This window comes from Haliotis asinina, chromosome 11 (genome assembly GCF_037392515.1).
Source record: "Haliotis asinina isolate JCU_RB_2024 chromosome 11, JCU_Hal_asi_v2, whole genome shotgun sequence".
In the NCBI taxonomy this organism is placed as follows: Eukaryota; Metazoa; Mollusca; class Gastropoda; order Lepetellida; family Haliotidae; genus Haliotis; species Haliotis asinina.
This window is the reverse complement of record NC_090290.1, coordinates 24,562,586-24,586,246: the sequence shown is the minus strand read 5'-3', so window position 1 is coordinate 24,586,246 and position 23,661 is coordinate 24,562,586. Positions and strand designations below refer to the sequence as shown.

The 23,661-nt window shown below is 38.4% G+C and overlaps 1 protein-coding gene across 2 annotated transcripts in view; it reads right to left on the bottom strand.

The window, feature by feature from the left end:
* LOC137255652 (polycystin-1-like protein 1) overlaps positions 1-23,661 on the bottom strand; it is a 242,293-nt gene that overhangs the window by 22,177 nt on the left and 196,455 nt on the right. For both annotated transcript variants that reach the window (XM_067793125.1, XM_067793126.1), the window contains 6 exons: positions 19,800-20,025; positions 19,421-19,477; positions 11,028-11,249; positions 7,288-7,566; positions 6,294-6,410; positions 5,180-5,331 (listed from right to left, as the gene is read on the bottom strand). In XM_067793125.1, the coding sequence (XP_067649226.1) occupies positions 5,180-5,331; positions 6,294-6,410; positions 7,288-7,566; positions 11,028-11,249; positions 19,421-19,477; positions 19,800-20,025 (1,053 nt within the window). The remainder of the gene's footprint in view (positions 1-5,179; positions 5,332-6,293; positions 6,411-7,287; positions 7,567-11,027; positions 11,250-19,420; positions 19,478-19,799; positions 20,026-23,661) is intronic.

Here is a 23,661-nt window from a genome sequence, read left to right as displayed (position 1 = left end):
ACACAAGCTACAGACAATTAAATCTTTTACCACTAGGCTATCCCACAGTCCCCTGTCTGAAACAAGGAACACAAGCTACAGACAAATAAATCTTTTACCACCAAGCTATCCCACAGTCCCCTGTCTGAAACAAGGAACACAAGCTACAGACAAATAAATCTTTTACCACTAGGCTACCCCACAGTATCCTGTCTGAAACAAGGAACACAAGCTACAGACAAATGAATGAATGAATGAATGAATGTCTTTATTTCCTCCAGATAGGTCCGAAGATCCAGAAAACATGGTCATGCAATTATATAACTAGGTAACAGAGTATTCAACAAGCGTACATACACACACACACGCATATATATATACATATATGTACAAGCATAGGATATGGGAATATTTCTCCAAATATATACAGGTCACCAACCGTCAGGTATTGGCTAGATTATTACCACAAGTGATTGAGGATATCTTTTAGTTTATACAAATATTTTGAGAACTCTATAATAGTAAAATGCCGTGTTGTTTCATCAATATCACTGTTATTGGCCCCTAGAAAGAATGCTAGCATGTCATTCTCTTCCATCATCTCTATTTTGACATACATTTCAACATCAAGATTATCTATTAGAGTTGAGAAGAATTCATCCCTCTCTGAAAGCAAGCATCCACAGTTTAGGATAACATGGAGATAGTAATCATTAGCAAAAGTGTTACAGTTTTTACATTCTTTTGATATTTTGGTTCCGGATCCAATTCTTATTACATACTGCAGTTCTTCTCTCAGTTCTGGATATAACAATGTCATGCTGTATAACATATGAGGTGAAAGTGCTGTGTGTATTTTAAAATATCGAGACAGGTCAGCTCTGCATGATAGTTTGTATTTCCATGCTTTTTCCTCGTGGATACTTATTTCATTTACTACAATCTTTCTCCAGTTATTTTTCGTCGGGAATTGTCCGGTGCAGATATAGTGAAATACATGGTGCATTAGGTTATATTTCTTAGCTGTTGATAGCAACACGCCACATAAACTGTCTAAGTTCTTAGAATGAGAGTAATAGAGTGAGGTAGATGCACAAAATATTGTTTTACAGATTGGGACACATGATATATTACAAAGACGCCCAAGCAGCTGTAGTCTGCATTTATCGATGTAGCCAACCATTGTCCAGAGTCCTAGATCAGCAATAGTGGCATCAGTGGGAGAGCGTTTATCAAAACCTTGTACAATTCTGGCAAAGTAGCGCTGTATACTTTCAGTTAGTTCAAGATCTTTACCATAAAGAGTGGGTAATAATTCACAGCCATAGAAACTCGTTGTTAATATCATTCTTTTCCATATCTTAACACTTGCATACTGATGTAGATCCCTGCTGTTTAGACCAACAGAGATGAGGGAACTAACAGTGCGCCTTGCTTTAGTACAGCTGTCCTCAATATAAAGCTTAAAAGAAAGATTACTTTGGAGAAGGACACCCGCGTATTTTACACGATCAGACATAGGTATGTCATGATCTCCAAGGTGATAAGCATGCGTACGGATTAGTTGCTTCTTTTTATGAAACACCACAATGTTACTTTTTGATGCATTATAGGTTAGTCGCCATTTGGATGCATAATTAGCAACTGTGTTTAGAGCTAATTGTAGACTTTTAGGACTGTAACTAATAAGTGTAGTATCATCAGCAAGTAATACACATGGCAACCTGATATTATATAAGCATATTCCAGTGTCTAGCTGCCGGAGTTCAGTTATGAGGTCATTTATATACACAAGAAATAACCAAGCTGAAATGACTCTACCCTGACCGATGCCTTGTCTAACAGCAAAAGTGTTTGACTGTTCACCCTTATACTGAACGCACGCATACATGGAAGTATAGCAGTGACGTAACAGAGACCACATTTTACCTCTTATACCTAGGTGATAGAGTTTAACAAAGAGACCTGATTGCCATATTCGGTCAAAGGCCTTCTCATTATCTAGGAATGCGGTGTAGATACACGACCCCCTATTAAGATAGGTTTGCACACATTCAATAAGGGTAAATAGCGCCATGACTGCGCCATGTTCTTTCCTAAATCCGAATTGTAGCACATCGGGAAAATTACAAGTATTTTGGGAGGTCCACTTTTCTAGTCTTTCTAAAAGAATTTTCTCAAAAAGTTTACTTAAACAAGATGTCAGCGTAATACCTCTATAATTGGCAGGGTTTGATTTATCCTTTTTACCCTTGTAGATGGGTATAATCATACCGTGTCTATACGCAGTGGGTGTGTACTGCAGTCTAAGAATAGCACTGAATAGTAGTGCTAATTTCTTTACCAAAAGCTCACCACCAAACATCACATGTTCATTATTAATTTTGTCAGGGCCAGGCGATTTGTTTCTACCCAGTTTCTGTACATATCTTGTGATGTCATGGACGGATATGTCTGCACATAGTGCACTATCAACACATGAATTGGTTTCATTGCTAGAGGCTATCTTGTCAATATCGCAGTCAATTCGATGTTTGAAATCTTGGTCAAATGTATCGGAATGGTACGGTTTGGCTAAATCTGCATAGTATTTACCCCATAGCTGACAGATGTCAGTGGGAGATGTTGCGCTGGAGTTATCATATGTTAGTTTATCAACCCCGATTTTGTGCTTACGTAGCTTCCGCACAGACTTATAGAATGTATTCACATCGGTCTCACAGGTATTTTCTAGGTCTGAGTACAGATTCTTAGTATAGGCCCGCTTTGACTGTCTATGGCGTCGTCGGAATTCTCGCTTGGCCTGCTTATACGTTTTATACGAATCGAAATTATCTCCCCTTGGCTTATCCTCGTACAACCATCGCCTCCTAGCAACGCGCATGTTAAAATGATCTTTGTGCAGCCCATCCTGCTTCCAGTAAGGTTTTAAATGCGCTTTAAAGCTACCAACTGGTAGACACTCACTACTGGCATGGATCATACATTCGCTTATCACTGTACTAAATGATTCAATAGCATCCCGTGTATGAATTGGTGAACAAATTGGTGAACAAATCTCTGCATTGTTAAGCAGATTATCGAGACAGTTCCTGTATGAAGAGATCTCAGTACTGGAGGCTTTGTCCCATTTAATGAAATGAGCTTCTTTAACCTTTGCCTTTGTATTATCACTTATTTGAATGGTAGCTATACATGGAAAGTGATCAGATATATCATAATGAGTGAAAAACACTTCACTTGATGTGACATTATTATGTAAATAAGAGGGAATCAGAATGTAATCAATGAGAGATTTGTTCACGTTGTCCTTGCTTCTGAAGGTATGTGAACTAGTATAATTAATAACATTGACTAAGTAACGAGTACTAACAAAGTGAGACAGAAGTTTGTCGCGTGATGACATAGATCGCTTACATATATCCGAGTTGAGATCACCAAGGATAATTGTCTCGCCCTTGACACACAGCTCATCATATAGGTCACAAAGTTCGTCAAGGGCCGTGCTGTACGTAGAATGAAGGGCATTGGTGGATGGAAGGCGACATGCAATTACGTATATGTCAGCGGAACATGGGTGAGTTAACTTAACAGCAACACAACTGTTCCCAGACGAACTTACACACTGTGCTTTCCAACTGGAATGAGTGTTTGGAGATTGGAGGGCTTGCTTTATATGCAACAGATTGCATTAAATTGATTTAGTAGTCAATGTTAATGAAAAATACTTTCATTAAATGTGGCCCTATTGGATGATTAAACTTCAATTTTTAAGTATTTTTTTAACATTGATAGCCAGTGTTTGATGTTTTGTTTTATTTAATTTGAAAGTTTAATCATATTAAACCATCCAAATGCAATTAGATATTTTTTCAGCTTATTTTGACATTTATCACTTATTTTTTAAGTAACAACTCTGTCCTTGGCAGTGATAGAACAACATCAAACAAATGACACATTGATATGCAGTAACTAGTTTGTGTACAGTAACTAGTTTGTGCAGTTAAGTGAGTGAGTGAGTGAGTGAGTGAGTGACTTTAGTTTTATGCCGCACTCAGCGATATTCCAGCTATATGGTGGTGGTCTGTAAATAATAGAGTTTCGACCAGACAATCCAGTTATTTACAGCAAGAGCATCAATCTGCAAAATTGGGAACTGATAACATGTCAACCAAGTCAGTGAGTCTGACCACCCAATCCCGTTAGTCACTTCTTACGACAAGCAAAGTCGCCTTTTATGGCAAGCATGGGTTGCTGAAGGCCTATTCTACCCCAGACTTTCCCAGGCTGATGTGCAGTGAAGAACCAAACAGCGTCTGCTTACACTTCTGTAAGTGCTACTGAGAAAGAAGTACCAATAGGCTCATCTGACCACCCAGGACGGGCTAGCTGTCTGACAGGTCTAAATTAACAGCTAGTCTACCCAATGGTTCCGTCAAAATGTTTAATTCATATAGGTATGCATATCTGGTCAAGATGAATCCTTTTGGGGCAGGTAACATTTGGAAATTACCAGCCCTGTCTTCGGGCTGTTTTGGCTTATTTCATACACTGCAAGTACATAAAGCACATATTTCATACTTCCAACTTGACAAATACAGTAATAAGTAGATATGTACATAAACATTGTGAGTCACTGCAAGAGTGTACTTGTTTTCTTCATATCACACCTTCAACAGTAGAGCTATGTTATTCCAACTGTAAACAGCTGAGTCGGGGCCATGTTATCCAGCGATTGATAGCATCAGCCAAGATACTAAGTCTGACTACCAAGCTGCATAACAAAACAAGCACAGGCACATTGAGTGACTTCCTTACATGTCTTTACAGAGATGTGTGAACATGGAATGTAAGTCTACAAGTTAAGTAAGAAGACTACCAACATTTTCATCTGGATAGTTTTGTTACACAGAAGCTGCTATCAGTGTCATGATAAATGGGTTGATTGTGCTCTACGGTCGTCAGGCCTTTAGCTTTCCTCTGAAGACAAGTCACTCATCAGATACACCTGAAACTTTGCTCACCTTGCATTATCAGGTTTGAGTCAAAATTTCAGGCACATCCAATAAACACATCAGGGGAGGTAACTCTTCGTTCAGCAGCATATCAAGGGACAGAACCCCTTCTTGGCAATGAAAGCTTTGTTGTGAACTTCCCATGAATTTCTCATTAGTGAGATAAACAGTTGGTACAAACTCACCCAATAAGCAGGGAGATAGGGAAACTTCGTCCTGACACTGGTTCAAGTTGAATTGAGATGTGGAAAGGCTGCACAAGATTCTGCCTCGTAAGATTGAACTGATGGACATTCATGTACTTCTTGTCAAGCACATGTGCACTGTAAGTGGCTCTCTGGAAAGAAATAGAATGTTTGTGAGAAGCGAATATGTTTGTCACGTATCTGATTTTGAACACATATCAAAAAGCAGTCAGTATTTCAAAGGTGACTGACTAAAGTCAATCATCCGATCAAGGTACCTAATACAAACTGACAACACTTACCACATGATAGATCTGTCTGATGTTAGTATATCTGTTAAATGCACCTGAAACTTTGCTCACCTTGTTATCTGCAGGTTTGAGCCAAAATCTTAGGCACAGCCAACAAACACTAAACAAGGGAGATAACTCCCAGTTTTCCATTGAAGGGAAACAATCCTACTGTGACAAACATACTGTATGAAACTCTTGAGTGTTTCTGGTCTAACAACACTTTCAGAGACGTCAGTTATAACAGGAGCATATTTATTTTGATGCATGACTAAATAAGAGAGTTATGTTTGATGTTGCAGTGACAATATTTTCCTTAATGTATTTGCCATATAATGCCCTTCAGGAGCTAAAATTGGCAAATGGATGTGCATGGTTCAGATGTTGATGAAACATCTGGTAACGGCTAAAAGGTGACTAAAGGCCATCCTGCTTCTGTACTGTTGTTTTCTGCCTAAAACTCCATCCAAGTGGTCAGGTAGTATGGCAAATATGGTGTGGATATTAATCAATGATAGAGTCATGAACAAAACATGAGAATGACAGGACAATATTATCTGATGGATCTGATGCCCTTTTCCCAGTTTTGGCCTTTTTGGTCAGTCAGTCCAGGTAGATATACAACCTACTTTACTTGTCAACTGCTTCTGTAGTATATAGAACAAGTGCATGCTACTGTTTCATCACGTTTCTACTACAAAACTTAACATCTTCAAAAGTACCTTTGATACTCTGTATTCTTAACAATATGCCATAAAACTTTCCAGTGACTGCTGCTGTTTGCCACTTGTAATAATGTTACATGGAATATAATGTACACCTACCTCTCGTTCTTGCTGTGGAATCTGTATAAATACTTCAGCATCCGTGGGGAGGTTTTTAACAGAAATGTTTTGCCCGTCACAGGAATAAAGGTTGAGGGCCAGCACTTCAGCTTCCACCTGGAGGTGACAAATATATTCCACATATACACAAGTTTTAAGATAGTTTTACTATCATTCCTTCATCCTTGGAAACATTTTATGTGGTTTAAAATTTATAGAAAACACTGTCAAACTGTCAATCAAAGTTACTTTATATTCTTCAAATACAGCATATTGGGAAAAATTCTCTATCAATATTTTGAAAGATTAAATTCTCATTGCAACATTAGTCTGTCAAGAAAAATAAATTATCCCAGCGAAATTCTCTAATTTACTAACTGTAATAAAAACTTCAAAGCCTAAAAAGCATATTCCTCCTAAGAGAAGATCAATTTGGTCTGATTTAAGAGATTATGATGAAAACACAATTATGTGTTTATATCCAATGACCAGGTTCCAAATTAAATATCTCGTATTTCATTTCACAAAAACCTCAAAACTATTGAAAGATTGCAGAAAATAGTCAGCAGACAAAGCATAATTTTGCTTAAAGAGAACCAATCTAAATTTTCGTTTATAATCTAGCTGAAGCTATAACAACTAAATTGGACCCCAACAGAATTTGATAAGATCTTATTGAAACGTTAAAAATTTAAACAGCTAAATACTGAAATGTAATTGTTTTTTCTCTCTATTTTTTCTGCTTGCCGACATGGTATTTGATCAACTTCACTGCCTTAACGCTATTGAGTATTGATATAGCATCACAGCCCCTCAAGCTGCACCAGAGTATGTTTTTACTCACAACAAAAACTTCAAATTGCTAGGAAATTATTTGAGGATATAGCAGCGAAAATGGCAAACTTCTGCATGAGACTAACGTATTAATCACCCTGTCAGCACTAGATCAATTCTCAATATCCTTCAGTTTGTCGGGACTCAAGTCGTTACTTACTTTCCAAATTTGGTCACCATGATGGGAAAATGGATTTTTCTTGAAAGAAGTCATATGAGCCTGAAAGCACTCAGCATTCATTGAACTTGACTCCTGATTTGGGCCAACTTTTCTGGATGTTTGAGTAATGGCAGCCATATTGGATGGCAGTTTAAACTGAGCAGCATTGATGTTGATGATGGTGGACAGCTTGGGTGTGTACCGGGACCCCAGCACTGACACAAACTCGGCTGATCGCTTGATGGGGGCTTCGCCGATTGAGTGATGATTAAGTTCCACCTGAAGAAGAGGCAGAAAAAGGTTTCAGATAAAGATGCTACCTTAAATGGTGATTCGTCAGGAAAGCAAATGTCACCGACGTGATAGTTTCTTTGTAACAAGAACGGAAAATAACATAGACATGAGATTTGGGCATTTCAAGCCGATGAGTGAAGAACCTTTCTGCATGACGACCACAGCTGCTGCTGGTGGAACGTCGACACAACACGAGAGACGGCAAAGGGATTGACTTGAGTAATTGTTCCTATTTTCTTTTTCAATCAGTGATGACAGAATGACTTGTGGATATTAACTTTTTAAAATCTAAATGTGATGTTTCATGCAAGCAAGAAACAATAGACATTGATACCCATTAGTCAACAATGTCTTCTTTGGAACTAAATCAAGGCGTTATGGTGAACATAAATCTGTAAAAATCATGAGAACATGAAGGATTTAACTTAACCAGGCTGTCTTTTTGGCCTAAAATCTACAGCAGATATTAGTGAAAATCTCAAATAGTAATAAATAAATTAAAGTTCAATTTAATATTGTAATAACTAACAATCAGCTTAATTGAGAGATTTCTCCTTCACAGTTAAATGACAGGACCAATAAAATGCTCAAGACTAATGTGTATTTTTACATTATTCCATTGAATGCAATGCTAAAATACCTTATGAAATTCTTCAGGATTCAAATGAATAAGAACTTAACCAATCCTCCCAACAATTTTGATTGTTGTCCATTGTAATGTTGTTTACCAACTTCAGTCTATAGCCCTACATATGTCTCTGTATGATAAACACACCTTTCAAGTCTGAACCTCAACCCAGTACCAAAATATGAAGGAAAATATCCTACTTTTTCTAGATATTAAGAAAAAATTAATAATAGATGAAAACATTGAATTCTTATGGTATCAATTTCGCATTTAGATTCAGATTTTTCATTTTTCTCCTTGCAAGTATCCTTCTATCAGTCCATCTTGTCCATGTGATATTGTTTCTTCGTGAACTGGCTATTCCTCTATAAAACGTTACATTTATCATTTCTTATAAAAAATTTATGACAGTAAAATTAAATATCCCTCTTTAGCCAATTTGAAGAAATGGGGTAAACATGTGATCAATTCAGCTGATTCTGGAGGTATGGGAAAAGAAATAGTTATGAAATATTTCCATCAAACTTTACTCCTGTTTTTCTCCTATATGGGCTTGCAGTTGCCCTTCATGTTTAAATTGTTTAAATCAGTAGAAACATCAAAACCATCTGACAAAAAGCAAACTAAAAGAAAAATTCAAAATCCCAAATGGAAAAAATTAGCTTATCTGTTATACACTGGTTTTACCACATCCGTGAAAAAATGTCAATAAAATGCCTGAAAGGAGCGATTAAGACTTTCAGCAAACTCATTCATGCAAAATAGAATTGAAAGGAAAGGTCATGGACAAAAAAAACATCTGTTCTTTTTGAAAGATAGCCTGGCACTGTCAATGAAGCAGAATGAATTTTGACACTTATCGGGAGTCTTTAGAAAGGATCTTAACAACTTTAGTTCGATGAAAGAGAGAAAAAGAGCTTCTGAGTCAATAGGACTGGAGAACTGCACAAAACATACTGTCAGGCAATCGGTCAAACGTCCAAACAGGAACATTCGTATGTCAGTAGGCATTGGCAGAGATTGGACCTGGAACATTCTCTCGGGCCATGAGACTTAAATGGGGACGTTGATTCAACTAACTGATTCCAATTCTGGTACAAAGTGAATTTTGATTGGTCTTTTTTTGTGTGCATGTATCATAAATTTGGCTTTCATCATCATCATCATCATCATCATCATCATCATCATCGATTTATTCATTCCAGCACAAGTCTTTCACACTACTGGGACTGGGATAAAGCAGATTCCATGCTGTACCACGTGACAAGTCTCTTGTTTCGGACCAACAAGCTTCAAGAGGCAGTTTCTCTCTCATCTCAGACACCTCTTCCACAATCCGGAACAACAGCCTGTCTGACTAGAAGCAAAACTATTCCCAGAAAAGACCAGTCGATTCTCACCTCTGATCAGGTATTTATCTCCTACAATCCATCTTATGATTTTAAAGCACTGGGACTATATTGAGCCCAGTGGTCCATCAACAACTCGTGGCGCTGGACTTTGTCAGCTCACAGACATCCCAGCTCCAGAAGCAACTCAGACAGTGAACAGCTATTACAAACAGTTATGTTTTCACTAGACCTTACAGAACAGACTGAGAACAGACAAAGTGCTCTTGCTGGAGGACAAGGAGAAAAGTGCCTTTCACTTCAATAGATTTTCTGTATCCAAAGACTTTCTGTATAAATGTTTCACCACATACTGAAATAACCAAAGTTATTTTTACATTTATTTTATAAGAGGTTATGCCATCTTATTGAGTTTATTTCAAATGTCAAAATTTATTTGTCACAAAAGCATTATTTATTTATTCTTTTCTTCCATTTCCACCTCATTCAATAGCTATGCTTATTGAATCCTGGTAAAAGGGCCATAATTCACTCAAACACATAGAGACAGAACCAATAAAAGGAACAAATTCTATTTGATTTTCATATAATTAAAAGGACCATAAAACTGGTAATATTCATGATATATTGTCTTCATAAGAATGTGATAGCATCAGTTCATGACAGTCAGCATGATGTCTACTTTAATTTACACTGTTCTTGATAAAAAAACATTTGGCAGATGATACAGCATTGTTCCTGGCAAAGTTTACAAGGGGCGTCTAAGGTAAACATTGTGTTACAAGATCTTCCAATCTTTTTACCATATATCATGTCTGATAATACATTGAACCAGAATCTGTCATGATAAACTACTACCTGCATGTTTGTCTTTGTCCATTACACCTTGGTGCTGTCAATACATCCCTTACACTAACTTCCTAAACAAGCTATAAACTTTCCTCAATATTTGCAATCAACAAACTTACCATTAATCAATTTTTGAGCACTTCTTATCTCTTGTGAAAAGATGACTTTAACAAAGCTCACTATCAAGATTTAATGGTCTCAGTGGAGTCAAGTTCCTGGAAACATCAGGACCTTCTACAGACATGATTTCTTGCCAAGTTGAGGTATTCAATCATAGGATCCTATCTTTGTCTGGGTAAGAAAAGATGATAAATTGTTTGTCAGCTCTTTCAGACATTTAGTAGTTTTCGACAGATTAATAAACAAATCAATACTAACATTTCAGCACTGCAATGTAACATCTATGTCCTTAGGAACACATAAATCAATGGACACCCAAGATCCCACCTCTGCTACAAATGGTATAAGTGGTCATCCAATGTTAAATCAATAACGGCAAATCCCATAGAAGCATTCGTCTCACACTTCCACCTAACACTGAAAGAGCTTCTTCCTTGATGCAGGACAAAGTGTCTATAGATAGCTATCAACTACAATTTCAATATCCCACTGAGAAATACCTGAAGCAGTTTGTCAAGAACAGTCATGGCACGGATGGTCAGTGTCTCTGGACCCTGCTTGTCCGCTAGCTCCACGGATGCCCCAATGATGCTGGACACGGCCTGGATGGCCAGAGTGAGGATGTCTTCGCCTGGATCGGCAATATCCGCATAGAGAACCTCTGTCTGTGTTTGTATCGATTCCAGGAGTCGGAGAGCCCGTTTCAAGGAACGAGTACTGAGCTGCAAGGAAGAAAAGAACTCTTTATGTCAAGTGGTCGATTAAGTTGACCCCCTCATACAAGTCGTCAGCAATTTGTAAGAGGATTGTTTGCGACTTATCATTTGGCAGTTTTGTCCTGTCAACTCAAAACAGTTGAGAATGAATACAAGGAGAGAGCTGGTACATAATACCCACTCCTCAAGATGACCATTGTCTAATGCACAAATCAGGGAAATCGACACGGAGCTATCAAGGAGAAAACAATTCACACATCGTATCAAAGTTAGAAACTACAGCACACTGCTCTACCCACCCAAGGGGAAAATTAGACATGAAACCACTATCATGAAAACAATCTCTATGTGTAACCCACTTGCACCATGAAAAACAGAAACAGTTGTACGACTAAGCTAATAAAAATGTGATAGCAGTGGGCAGGCATTATTTTCTGCAATAAAAAGCAATCAATTTCCAGCCATGATCCATTGCACTCTGCCTAATGAATACAAAGTTTATTACTGATTAATCAATTATCTCCATGGCCATGTTCGCCTCTTATCCATATTTGCCTCTACTCAAAACAGAATAGATTTATCATGATGCCGTGGAAAGCAAGTCTGCTGACACTCCATGTTGACACTGTACCCTAGTTGGCCAGCTAGCTAATGGAAAAACAGCAGCCTCAGGTGTCGATCCCATATACTGAATACAGTTGTCCAGATATCAGTATCTACATCATATTACTATTTCCTCCTCACATATGAAAACAGTTACCTTGCATGAGATATAATTATTATTTAATTACTGAATACATATTGAAATATAATGCTATCAGCGTTCCATGTCTGCATGTCTGTTGTCTGCAAGTGATATCAGACAATATTTCAAACTATACTCATTATACTAATAAAACAACACACAAAAGTTCAAGTGTTCTTATACCCTTTCCAGACTTCTTGTCATGCTCTATATTGCGCTGGGGGGGGGGGGGATGGGAACTTTGAAATAAATAAACACTTGTACTTTCATGTTTTCTGTTATTCATTTCCATGACTACATATAAACATTTTTTTCAAAGTAATCACAATCATAGCTGAAGTAATCAAAATAGAAAAACGACAAAGAATTTATTACCATCAAGAAAGATGAGTTGAAAACAAAACAGAATTTAGACATACAGCAGTGCAGCCTATAGTCAATATTAGACAAAAAATTAGATTACGGCCAACAAAATAACAGAGAGGAAACAGGTGCATTTTAAAAGCCTGCCATTGCATTTTTAACGAAATATGAAACAGTATTATTAAGTGCAATTTTCCCCACGTGAAATCAACTTGTAATTTTATAATGTTCCATCGTTCTCCAAACTTAATATAGCTTTCAGTGATAGCCTAACAATGAAGCTCCGATAATGCATAGCAACATGCTAACAAATAAAATCTTTAAGAGATCGTCATATTTCACTGAATCATTAGAGGGCATTCACGTCTTCTAAGCAGAAATCTATACACAAGATTTGGCCTGGGCTATCAAACGTTTCTGTTACAAGTATGAACACAGCAGTAAATAGCTGCCCTACCCAATAAACTCTATTTCAGATAATCATAAATCGAGACTGAAAGCAGGGGTGGGTAGTGAAATATTACATCTTTAGAGTCAATGTTTATCAACAAACACTTCTCCCTGAGCCCTCGAAACCAAGACACTACTGAGTTCTTTATCTGTAATAAGTGCACAAGTACAATCACTTAATTGGTGTTGGCAACACAGAACCTATTTTAGCAGGTTTATCAATATTTGTGGCCAGTTACTACTCACTGCTAGCTATTTCATCAACTCGATTTCATATTGATTTGGACGAACGCGACAAAAACCCCTTTCAACGCATGATGAAGGCAATTAGACTGCGGACTTTTGTTCCTGTCCCAAGTCTTTTTACACGAGCGATTTGTGCCCAGAAAATACCAACTTAAGCTCCGTAGCTTGCCAGTAGTCAAGTAGTTCGTGAAAAGAACAACAGTCATAATATTCCTTGTCGAAATCCCGGGAATTTATTTCAGGGAAATATCCAATGGGTGTTATCGTATTCACGGAGAAGGGAACACATGCATTGTTCACAAGGAGACCGTTTGATAAAATCTGCTTGCTTGCCAACCATTATATTCCCCAAATACTGCCATCGATCTGCCTATGAAGAGAGTAATACAATAAGTATTATCTGTCCATAAACAGATTAAGTCTCGTTCTATATGTGCCTCTTCCACATCAAAGAAGATTCCACTCTGAAAATATTCATATGGCACATGCAGGAGAGTCTACGAAAACCTTACTTTGTACAGAACTCTTAACAAAATCTTGTCACAAGAGATTGCTACCAGCATAAAAGAGGGTGAGATGGTTTCAGGACCTAGCTGGGTCTTTGTAACTTGTTTTCTCATCTTCCATCCTGGGCCCTTTCATCTTTCTTGGATTCTTGCGTGCTCAGTACTATATCCTCCTATAACAAGCGGCTTTAAAGGTGAACTACGATCGGGATTATTAACAGTTCCAGCCACTTGAAATTGATGATCCTTAAATATATCACTGCCTGTGGTACTGTTAAAAGAATAGCTGTTAACTAATATGTCAACTGAACTCTACGCAAGCTAGAGTGAGTGAGTGAGTGAGTTTTATGCTGGATTCAGTATTCCAGCTATATGACAGCAGTCTGTAAATAACGGAGTATGGACCAGACAACCCAGTCTGAGCACTGATCTACATAACTGAGACTGCAAGCATGCATGACTACCTGATCCCTTTAGTCACTCACGGGTTACACAAGGTAGAGTGATGTGCGCAGGGTGAGGGTGTCTGGTATAACCGGAATACCATGGTTTCAAATATCAACGGTTACATGTATAATATGTTGGTAAATTACAGGTATATTGTGTTTTTGATCTTGCTGGCAAATTTAACTTTCGTGATGAGTCACATTAACATAATGAAATTCAGAAAGTAGATTAATGTATTAAAAAATGTGAAACAATTTGAGACAAAATTCCTGTGTACTCACTACATCAACCACTGAAACAGCAAACTAGGTGGTGGTGTGCTACAATGTTGTGGAAATCTTACACACAAGGCCATTTCAGTGAGTGAGTGAGTGAGTGAGTGAGTGAGTGAGTTTAGCAATATTCCAGCATATGTAAATAATCGAGTCTGGATGAGACAATCCAGTGACCAAAAACATGAACATCGATCTGCGCAACTGGGAACCGATGACATGTGTCAACCAAGTCAGCGAGTCTGACCACCTGATCCCGTTAGTCGCCTCTTACAACAAGCATAGTTGCCTTTTGTGGCAAACATGGGTTTCTGAAGGCCTATTCTACCCGGGACCTTCACGGGTCGGAGGCCATTTCAGAGTCACAGAAGAAAACAAGGTTAGAATCAAATTTAACATTTACATAACGACTTTGTGAAAGATGTTGAAGGTGGGACAGAGTATTAATGACGCACCTAGAATGACATCATTAACGGAAAATGCAACCTTGTACACATAATTTACGGTTGTGTCTACCACAATACCAAATCATTATTGCCACAAATTGCCATACAAAATCCAGGTCAAGACCCATCACTAAGTAGGGTAAGTAAATGGCAGCTGTGTTTTTGTCTGAATTAATTTGATAATACCATAAATCTTGTTATGATTGACCTAATTACATGACTCCATGCCTCAGTTTCATGAACTCTACTTTACACAACGTCTGGACCCCGATATCAAACTTTGGCATATTAACTCCCCTTTAATTCTTTCTTCACCATTTGCATTTGTTTATTCTGCTCAAAACCTCAAACTAATAATTTATAACAGCTTCAGTTTAGAAACCTTTATTCATGTCTAAACACATAATGTATACCTTCATCAGAAAGTGAAAAAAAAATAACAGATTTATATGGACGTTAAGGAGACGTATACTGTCGGTCACATTTCTAATCATTTTTTGTAATGATATATCTCCCTATGAAATCAAAGAAAATTTTGTCCATCATAAAAACTTTCCTCTGCTAACACTCAGTTATGTATTTCAGCACATTTTTCATGAATAAATAATAAAAATGATCAATATAATGCATGATCAAATAAGTCATCTTGGTCCACTTCAGATAACTGCTTGCCTGACGCGTATTTCACAAAACGATCAAACAACACAAAATTACTCTCCAGAGTTCGTAAGTAAACTTTATTATCTTTTGTGCTGACTAACCAAGCAAGCCCTTGACTTGGGCAGTAATTTGATTGGATTCAGTGAAATTATAGACTTGCTCCACACAGCTGTATACATGGTGAACAACACACACGAGTCGCCCAGTACAAAGTCATCTATAGGCGATCGTGATCATTAGACATCACCATGAGCATCTCAAATACCCAACAGAATATACCTCAATGGACATCGATGTGATTAATGTGGGAAAGTTCTCCCTGCTGAACAGGCCACAACTCTTTTCAAACTATGATCTCTTTCAAAAAAGGTTTTCCTTTGCAGGGAGCTGATTTCACAGATTTCGAAATTATGTTATTTCAAAGCATTTTATTTAGTGTGAAGGACAGTTACATGGACCAGATATTCAATTAATCTTGAAGCATTTTATCTGAATGCACTCATATCAATGGCATCTGCAGGTTAGACGGTCTGGGTTGGAATAAGTTTCCAGTTTTAATTCATTTCTAAGAATTTAGTGAATGCTCTCAATTTTGAAAAGCAAGCGTAGGATAGATTGACGTAGGAAGGTAGAAGGTAGTATTTAGAGATTCTTAAATGTATTTACATTGTATAGGTTACAGCTTACATTCTCATTTGAATTTCACATTTTATGCACATTGGAGAACTGAAAGGATGGTTGCTGAATAAATTAAATCCACAAAATTCCAAAATGACACCCTAATCCCCAAACCAATGTTGAAATAAACCCCAGATTTTACATGTGATTACAAGCAAAGACCTGAATTCCAAAATAGAACTGAATGAATTCAGTCCCATCCCACAATTTGTGTGCTATTTCTGTGCTATGATTGAGGATATACTGTGTACCCACAGTGAGTTTGGTGATTGCATCTTTCAAAAGCAGCAGTCAGTCTGTCAACACTAGTATCTAAGAACTTGACTCTCTCATTCTAACTTAAGAACACCCTCCCCAATCCCAGATGGTAGAACATCTTCCGCTAAGCTAGATGACAGAACACATTTCCCCCATCCCAGAAATTAGAACACCATAAATTCTAGATATGAGAACAACCCTCTCATACCAAGTTATTATAACATCCTCCTAAGTCCTACATGTTAGAACACCTGCCCCATTGCACATTGTACAACCTGCTGACAGAAAGGCCTCCAATAAACATCCTTTCCTACCACAGATGCTGGAACAGCCTTCAACAAACAAACAGAACACCCTCCCGAATCCCAGTTGGTAGAAGGCCTGTTCCAAGCCCATCCCACCCAGAACCACTGATGACAGAACAGCCTCAAGCTCCCCAACGTAAAATGTTTTAACACCATTTTGGCCCGCTTAATATCTGAACACTTCTCTTCCTCTCCCACTTCCCCAATCATCCCTTCAATGTTAGAACACTTCTCTTCCTCTCCCACTTCCCCAATCATCCCTTCAATGTCAGAACACTTCTCTTCCTCTCCCACTTCCCCAATGTTCCCTTCAATGTTTGAACACTTCTCTTCCTCTCCCACTTCCCCAATCATTCCTTCAATGTTAGAACTTCTCTGCCTCTCCCGCTTCCCCAATGTTCCCTTTAATGTCAGAACACTTCTCTTCCTCTCCCGCTTCCCCAATGTTCCCTTCAATGTCAGAACACTTCTCTTCCTCTCACACTTCCCTAATCATCCCTTCAATGTTAGAACACTTCTCTTCCTCTCCCACTTTCTTAAACTTCAGTTCTCTTCCTTCTGCCGCTCACCTCAATGCTAGAACACACCCTCCCCGGACTTGATGTGAGAACTACCTCCTCCACAACTTATCAGACAGTGTTTGCTTTACACCAGCTTGCAATAGATGCTCATAGATCTATCCATAAACTTGCTTGAACAAATAGTTCTTTCTGGTTTTTCAGAATATGATTATTGATATCAAATATACTCTGTGGAATTTGTGCATGAAGGCACAAACAGCAAGTGAAGTGAACCATGCTGTCAAACTCATATGACACTGATTTGTGTTATAAGTTATTGATGAAAAAAGACATTGATTAAAAAGCTCTTTCCCAGTTGTTTAATCAGTAAAACTTTTGGAAAGGGTACATATCAGTATTAAACAATTCCTTTTCACACAATACACATGATGATAAAACCTTTGCCTTAAATAAAAAAATAATATTTATTATGACTGCAATTTGACTGTTTGACATAAACAATATAAAGAACATTTCAAAAATTATTTTTAGTCTTGATCAGTTTCATCCAAAGTGAAAACTTTATTCCATGCTCTGGTGCACCTGTTTTATCACAATGACACAGATCTATATTGAAAGATCGCATTTCCCAATGATAGACCATTTTATCAAATTAGAACTGAATCATCCACTGTAAAATTCACACGAAACAAATCCATCGTTGACAGAGTACACCAAACTGCACATGCTAACTCACACTGATAATTCAGCAATGTTTGCCCATCAAGCCCTAAAACCGATGGAATATTCATAGGCACATCTTTGCCAAACATCACTAAATTAGTCTCAAAGACTGTGTAGACATCCCTCACATTGACTCGCATCTCTTGAAGCCACTCAGGGAATTGCCATACGCACCAAATTTGGTCCCACTTTTATACATGGGCCCTGGGATAGGCTAAAGCTCTGGAATATTCAGATAATGGATGAAATATATATACTCCATGAGAGTATATTGGAATATCCCCACAGGGGAATGGTAAATGCCAGCGCTGTTTGATGCTGTTTCTTGTCTGTTTTGAGCATGAGAGACCCAGCATATGTTATATTCGCATCAGGGCAACCTTTTGCGTATTGCGTTTAGACTCCAATCTGTCATCAATAAACTATGTGAGAGTTATCACTGCACTGTTGGACACAAACACCAACCTTATGACACACCACATCACAGAACTGTACACTACATCCAGAAGAACCACAGTCTCAAAGACAAAGGCACCCAAGACAAACCACCATCGATCCTGACAACAGACCACATCAAAGACCTGTACACTACATCCAGAAGAACCACAGTCTCAAAGGCATAGGGACCCAAGACAAACCACCATCGATCCTGACAACAGACAACATCAAAGACCTGTACACTACACCCAGCAGAACCACAGTCTCAAAGGCATAGGCACCCAAGACAAACCACCATCGATTCTGATAACAGACAACATCACAGACCTGTACACCACACCCAGTAGAAAGACAGCCTCTCAGCCAAAGACACATGAGATATAACTACCATCCGGAAAACAGACAACATCACAAACCTGTATACTACACCCGCCAGAAACACAGCCTCATAGCTAGAGACACAGACATACAACCACCATACTGACATCAGACCTGAATCTGTGGTCTTTTAGACTTGTCACATATTCTAGACTAGCTTGGATTCTCTTGGATATAATTATTTCAGAGTCTGTATGACAGACTCACCTGTATACTACACCCATCTGAAACACCACCTGATGGCAAGAGATACAGACACAGACACAACAACCATCCTTTCATGTACTTGTTGAAAGGTGTGGCGTTAAACCAGATACAAATTGAAACAGTGCTGACCTCATGTAGGGCAAGAAGGCACTGCACCATGTTGTCAGGGAACTAGGCATATCACTGACTTATGTGCATCACAGCATGTGATCTCACTTTCAGACGACTGTTCCAAAATGCTAAGTAGCATGTTTCATCCAAAGGCTTTTCATAAGATGGTCAGTTGGTTGTTTGGTTGCTTGTTATATATGCTGATGGTCTGTAAATAATTGGGTCTAGACCAGACAAGCCAGAGATCAACAGCATGAACATCGATCTACACAAATGGGATACAATGGCATGTCTCAGCCCTACCATCCAATACTGTTAATCACCTCTTACAAGCATGTGTAGCTGTAGACCAATTCTAACCCAGATGTTCACAAGTGATGGTGAGTGGGCTAGTTACCCTTGAGTGAGTGTTCCAGTACCTACCTCTTGGGGGACAGCTGTAGTGGCTGCCAGAGACTGGGCGATCTGTATCAGCTCAACCTGCACAACACAACAAAACACAGTCAGTCTCCTGGCAACACAAACATCATCTGCCATCACTAACATGTTGCTTGCCTATACACATGGCACTTTGCAACACAAATGTGCTGCCCGGTAAGACAATGTATCACTTAACAACATAAATGTGCCACAATACTAGTATAGCAACAAAATATATAGGGGCCATTGGAAGCCATTGGATTTCTGGGATCTGGTAGTGCTCTAGTTGGACCAACTCATCCCTCCAGTTGAGGCACAAGCAGACAGCTGGCCACACATATCAATCAGAGCTACAACAGTAGGTATGCAGAATCTATCGTACCTCATCTCTGAGAGGGAGCTTGAGCAAGTCATCCAGGAGCTTGTTCCGGGTCTGTTGCCTCAGCAGACCTTCTTGAGAGGACACATTCACCTTGGGTGATCTGTTCATCCAGGCGGCCATATTGCCAATGAGTGTACATGTCGCTCTGTCGTCACCATGATTCTTAGCTTTCTGATACGGCTTTTTAAACAAGACCAGGGGGTCCAGAGTGCCGCTATTTCCATTTCTACAATAAAAAATATTTGATTGTGTAATTAAAATGACATCTGACACAGAATGCCAAATATAAGAAACCTGACAGTTAACTCTCCACTCCAAAATGTAGTTCCAGCTTATACAACAAAGCATGTTAATGATAATATACACTTGCATATTTAGTAAGGTATCAGGTATCAACTACATCTCATCTTTAATACAAACTGATAGAACTTTTTTCAGTAAACATCTATGAATATATAATGAAACAACCTGGTAAAGCTTAGAACAAGGTTTAATTACATACAGTGATTTATCCATAAAAAGTATTATGATTGACCTTGATATAACTAACTTGGAGCACACAACAATTCAGTGGACAGAGGCATCAATATTCACTCCGATATTTGCCCTGATATTCACACCAATATCCATACTGATATTTACACTTATATTCACACAATATCACTGGACAAACTACTGCTTGCACATGGCACCACAGATGAACAGTAAAATGCATGATACCCTGGTAACAGTACATAAGTACAGCGTTTCTGAATATATCCATGTAACCATGGCAACAGTTCAATAATATAGTGTTCCTGGTAATGTGCATGATACCATGACAACGTCATGGTTCCTGGATTCCGTGAGCCACATCTCAATCACAGTCCCCACACAAGAAGTTTCAAATTCCTTTAATCTCAACTTTGTGTTCGCTAAGAGAGATAGAGTCATATAATATTAAACACTGATATAAATAGCCAACATGCCAGTCCAAATTAAATACACGAACTTGTCCTTTTCAAACAAAAATCTAATTTCCGTCCTGTGATGAAATTGACTCATATACGTAACAAAATTAATTTCCTCCCTAGACTGTTTTCGTTAGGTGGGTTTGTTGGAAACTACCCTCACACATATTTCATTCCCATCTGAAATTTATCAGAAACATCTTGTTTTCACTGCCATGTAGCCAACATAACAGGACTACAGGATTATCTGGTATAATCTGTTGCCCAGATGCTTCATTTAATTACTGACCATGTACAGTGAGAAGACAGAAAACAGGATTGGGATTTTCATCCTATCTGGGTAGATAAAAAACTCTATCTGTCTCTCATTCTCTGCCATTCATACTTCAATGTAGATATTTTGGGGTGGAATGATCCTACACTGCCCAATGGTTATCTGACAAGACACTTGAGGGAGCTAGTTTAGTTTTACACTACTTTGTCAATATTCCAGCAATATCACTGAGGGGCATACCAGAAATGGGCTTCACACATGGTACCTATGTGGGGAATTGAGCCTGGGTCTTTGGCATGTTGAGCGAACCCCTTAACCACTAGGTTACCTGATCGCCCAATGGTTATCTGACAAACACTTGAGATATACTAGGAGGTGCTGTCAATCACATGGCCACATTGATTCATGGATATAGTTCGATGATGATGTGACATAAACACCTCACACTCTAAGGATGTTTCTCTGGGGTACCTTCTGCAATATTCCAGTGGATGGGGACACCCAAACTGGACTTCACACATGGTTTCCACTTTGGGAATCAAACCCAGGACATGATGGTGAACACAATGACTACCAGGCTAAAGGTGGACAATATTCCATCCAGGTGGACAATCAGATTATGTCTAACCTAATCCATGGCTACGGCCTGCAAGCAGGCATATTGTAGGTATGACACAGATGTATTATGCCAGGGATGTTACAGCACATATGAGTCTCATCCTTGATCCTATTTTCAAAGAAATGTTCATGTAAATCAATGACTGGCATTGTTTTCTTGCTGAAGGGAGAACAAGAGCCTTCAGTGACAACTGCAGAATTTCTTATGGGATAATGAGTCTAGCACCTTGCACCGCAGACCATAATCGTGAGAACTATCTAATAATGTGTACAGGCAAGGATGATAGGGATCATTATCTCTGTGAGATGAAGGGCGACTTCAGACATAATTGGACAGACTCAATTATTGAGCATGGACCTACTATACCTATATAGGACAGTAGCGGACACTACAGGTCACATGCTACATGTCAGTCAGCCAATCATCTTGCTGAAGCTATTTGTGTTTGCATGCAACTTGTCAACCAAGCTATGACAGGAACAGGACTTGCTATTTGTATGCCACGTTTGTCTGTTTATAAAAATAGCTAGAAAACTGTCAGGAGTGGTTGAAATACTCTAAGCCTACCTTGAAGAACGACTGACTAACTGACTGCCTTGTTGCCTTAAATACCAACACATTTTCAGAGATGCCAATCCCAAAGTGTTGCAAATAGTAGTTTCTATGATCAAAATTAGTAGCTGGACAATAAAATTAATAGTCAACCGATTACTTAAAATAATGATGGATTCAGAGACACTAATCAAAAGTGAAGCTTTAATGTCACATGCCTCCAACAGCAGATTTCTAAATCATGAGCATTACATTTCTCCTTGTCACTTATCAGTAAAAATATATTTAATTGATGAAATATATATTTTTTGTCTATAGATCCCAGTTTTAATTAAATTTCTTCAAAATTCATAGAATTTCTACAGCAATCATATGCGTAGCTTGAGGCTCAAATTTGTAAAATCATAGAGGTTGTCATCTGTGGTCTTCTTCAAAGGCTGACTGCCTGCCTGCCTTATAAACTGATTGACTACCTCACAGACTGAATGAAAGTCTGAATCAAAGACTGTAGGATCAACTGTCTGAATCAAAGACTGACTGAATGCCTGGCTTAAAAACTGCCTGCCACCTGCCCAAAAAGACTGACTGACTGAATGACTGCCTTGAAGATTAAATGACTGACTACATTTGTTTGGTTGAAATAACCTAGTCTGGGCGAGGTCAACTAGTGGTTGATAGCCTGAACAATTCCCCAGTCCATGTTGTATGCTATCACCTAGGTTACAAACTGTACCACCTGATGCTGTTAATTCGCCTCTTCTCTTACCAAAGTATACATCAGCCATGCAGATATACCTTACAATCATACAAAACTTTGTTTATGATGGAAATCAGAAGTAGTGACATTTAACATTACAGTTATCCTACTATCTCTGTGATTCTGACCCTTCTGACAGCAAATCAATATCATCATCATATTCACCATCTCTTTAATAGCGAATCCATTAACATGAGACCCCACTGTAAGTCATTGCTATGCTCATCTTCTCTTCGGAATGAGGTGCTAACCAATCTAGTGTTAGTACAAAAGGTTAACAAAATCAACCAACATGTCCCTATCCCAGACATGCGAACTTGGTAGACACCATCCCCTCCATTTTGGAATACATATTTCACAGGTGTACAATGTCCAGCATGCTAGTCCTTGTCATTATGGCTTTCTTACCACTGCCTATGACGATTTTTCAACCAGGGTTTTAAATATGAATGAGTTAGGATGGTTATTAAATTACAGAGTAGGATTTATTTCATTATGGAGGCCAGGGATTGAGAGAAGCTCTCAACAAACAGTAATGCTCTGTAAGGTACTTAAAGTTTTAATGGAAACTGCCATGGAAGGGTAACAAAGAAACTAGAAATGGGAGAGCAAAAGCACTCAAATACATATTGTCCAAGTTGCACATTAAATAAGCATGTCATGCACAAGTTCACCAGTAAATACATGATTGGTGTCACATTTTAACCAAG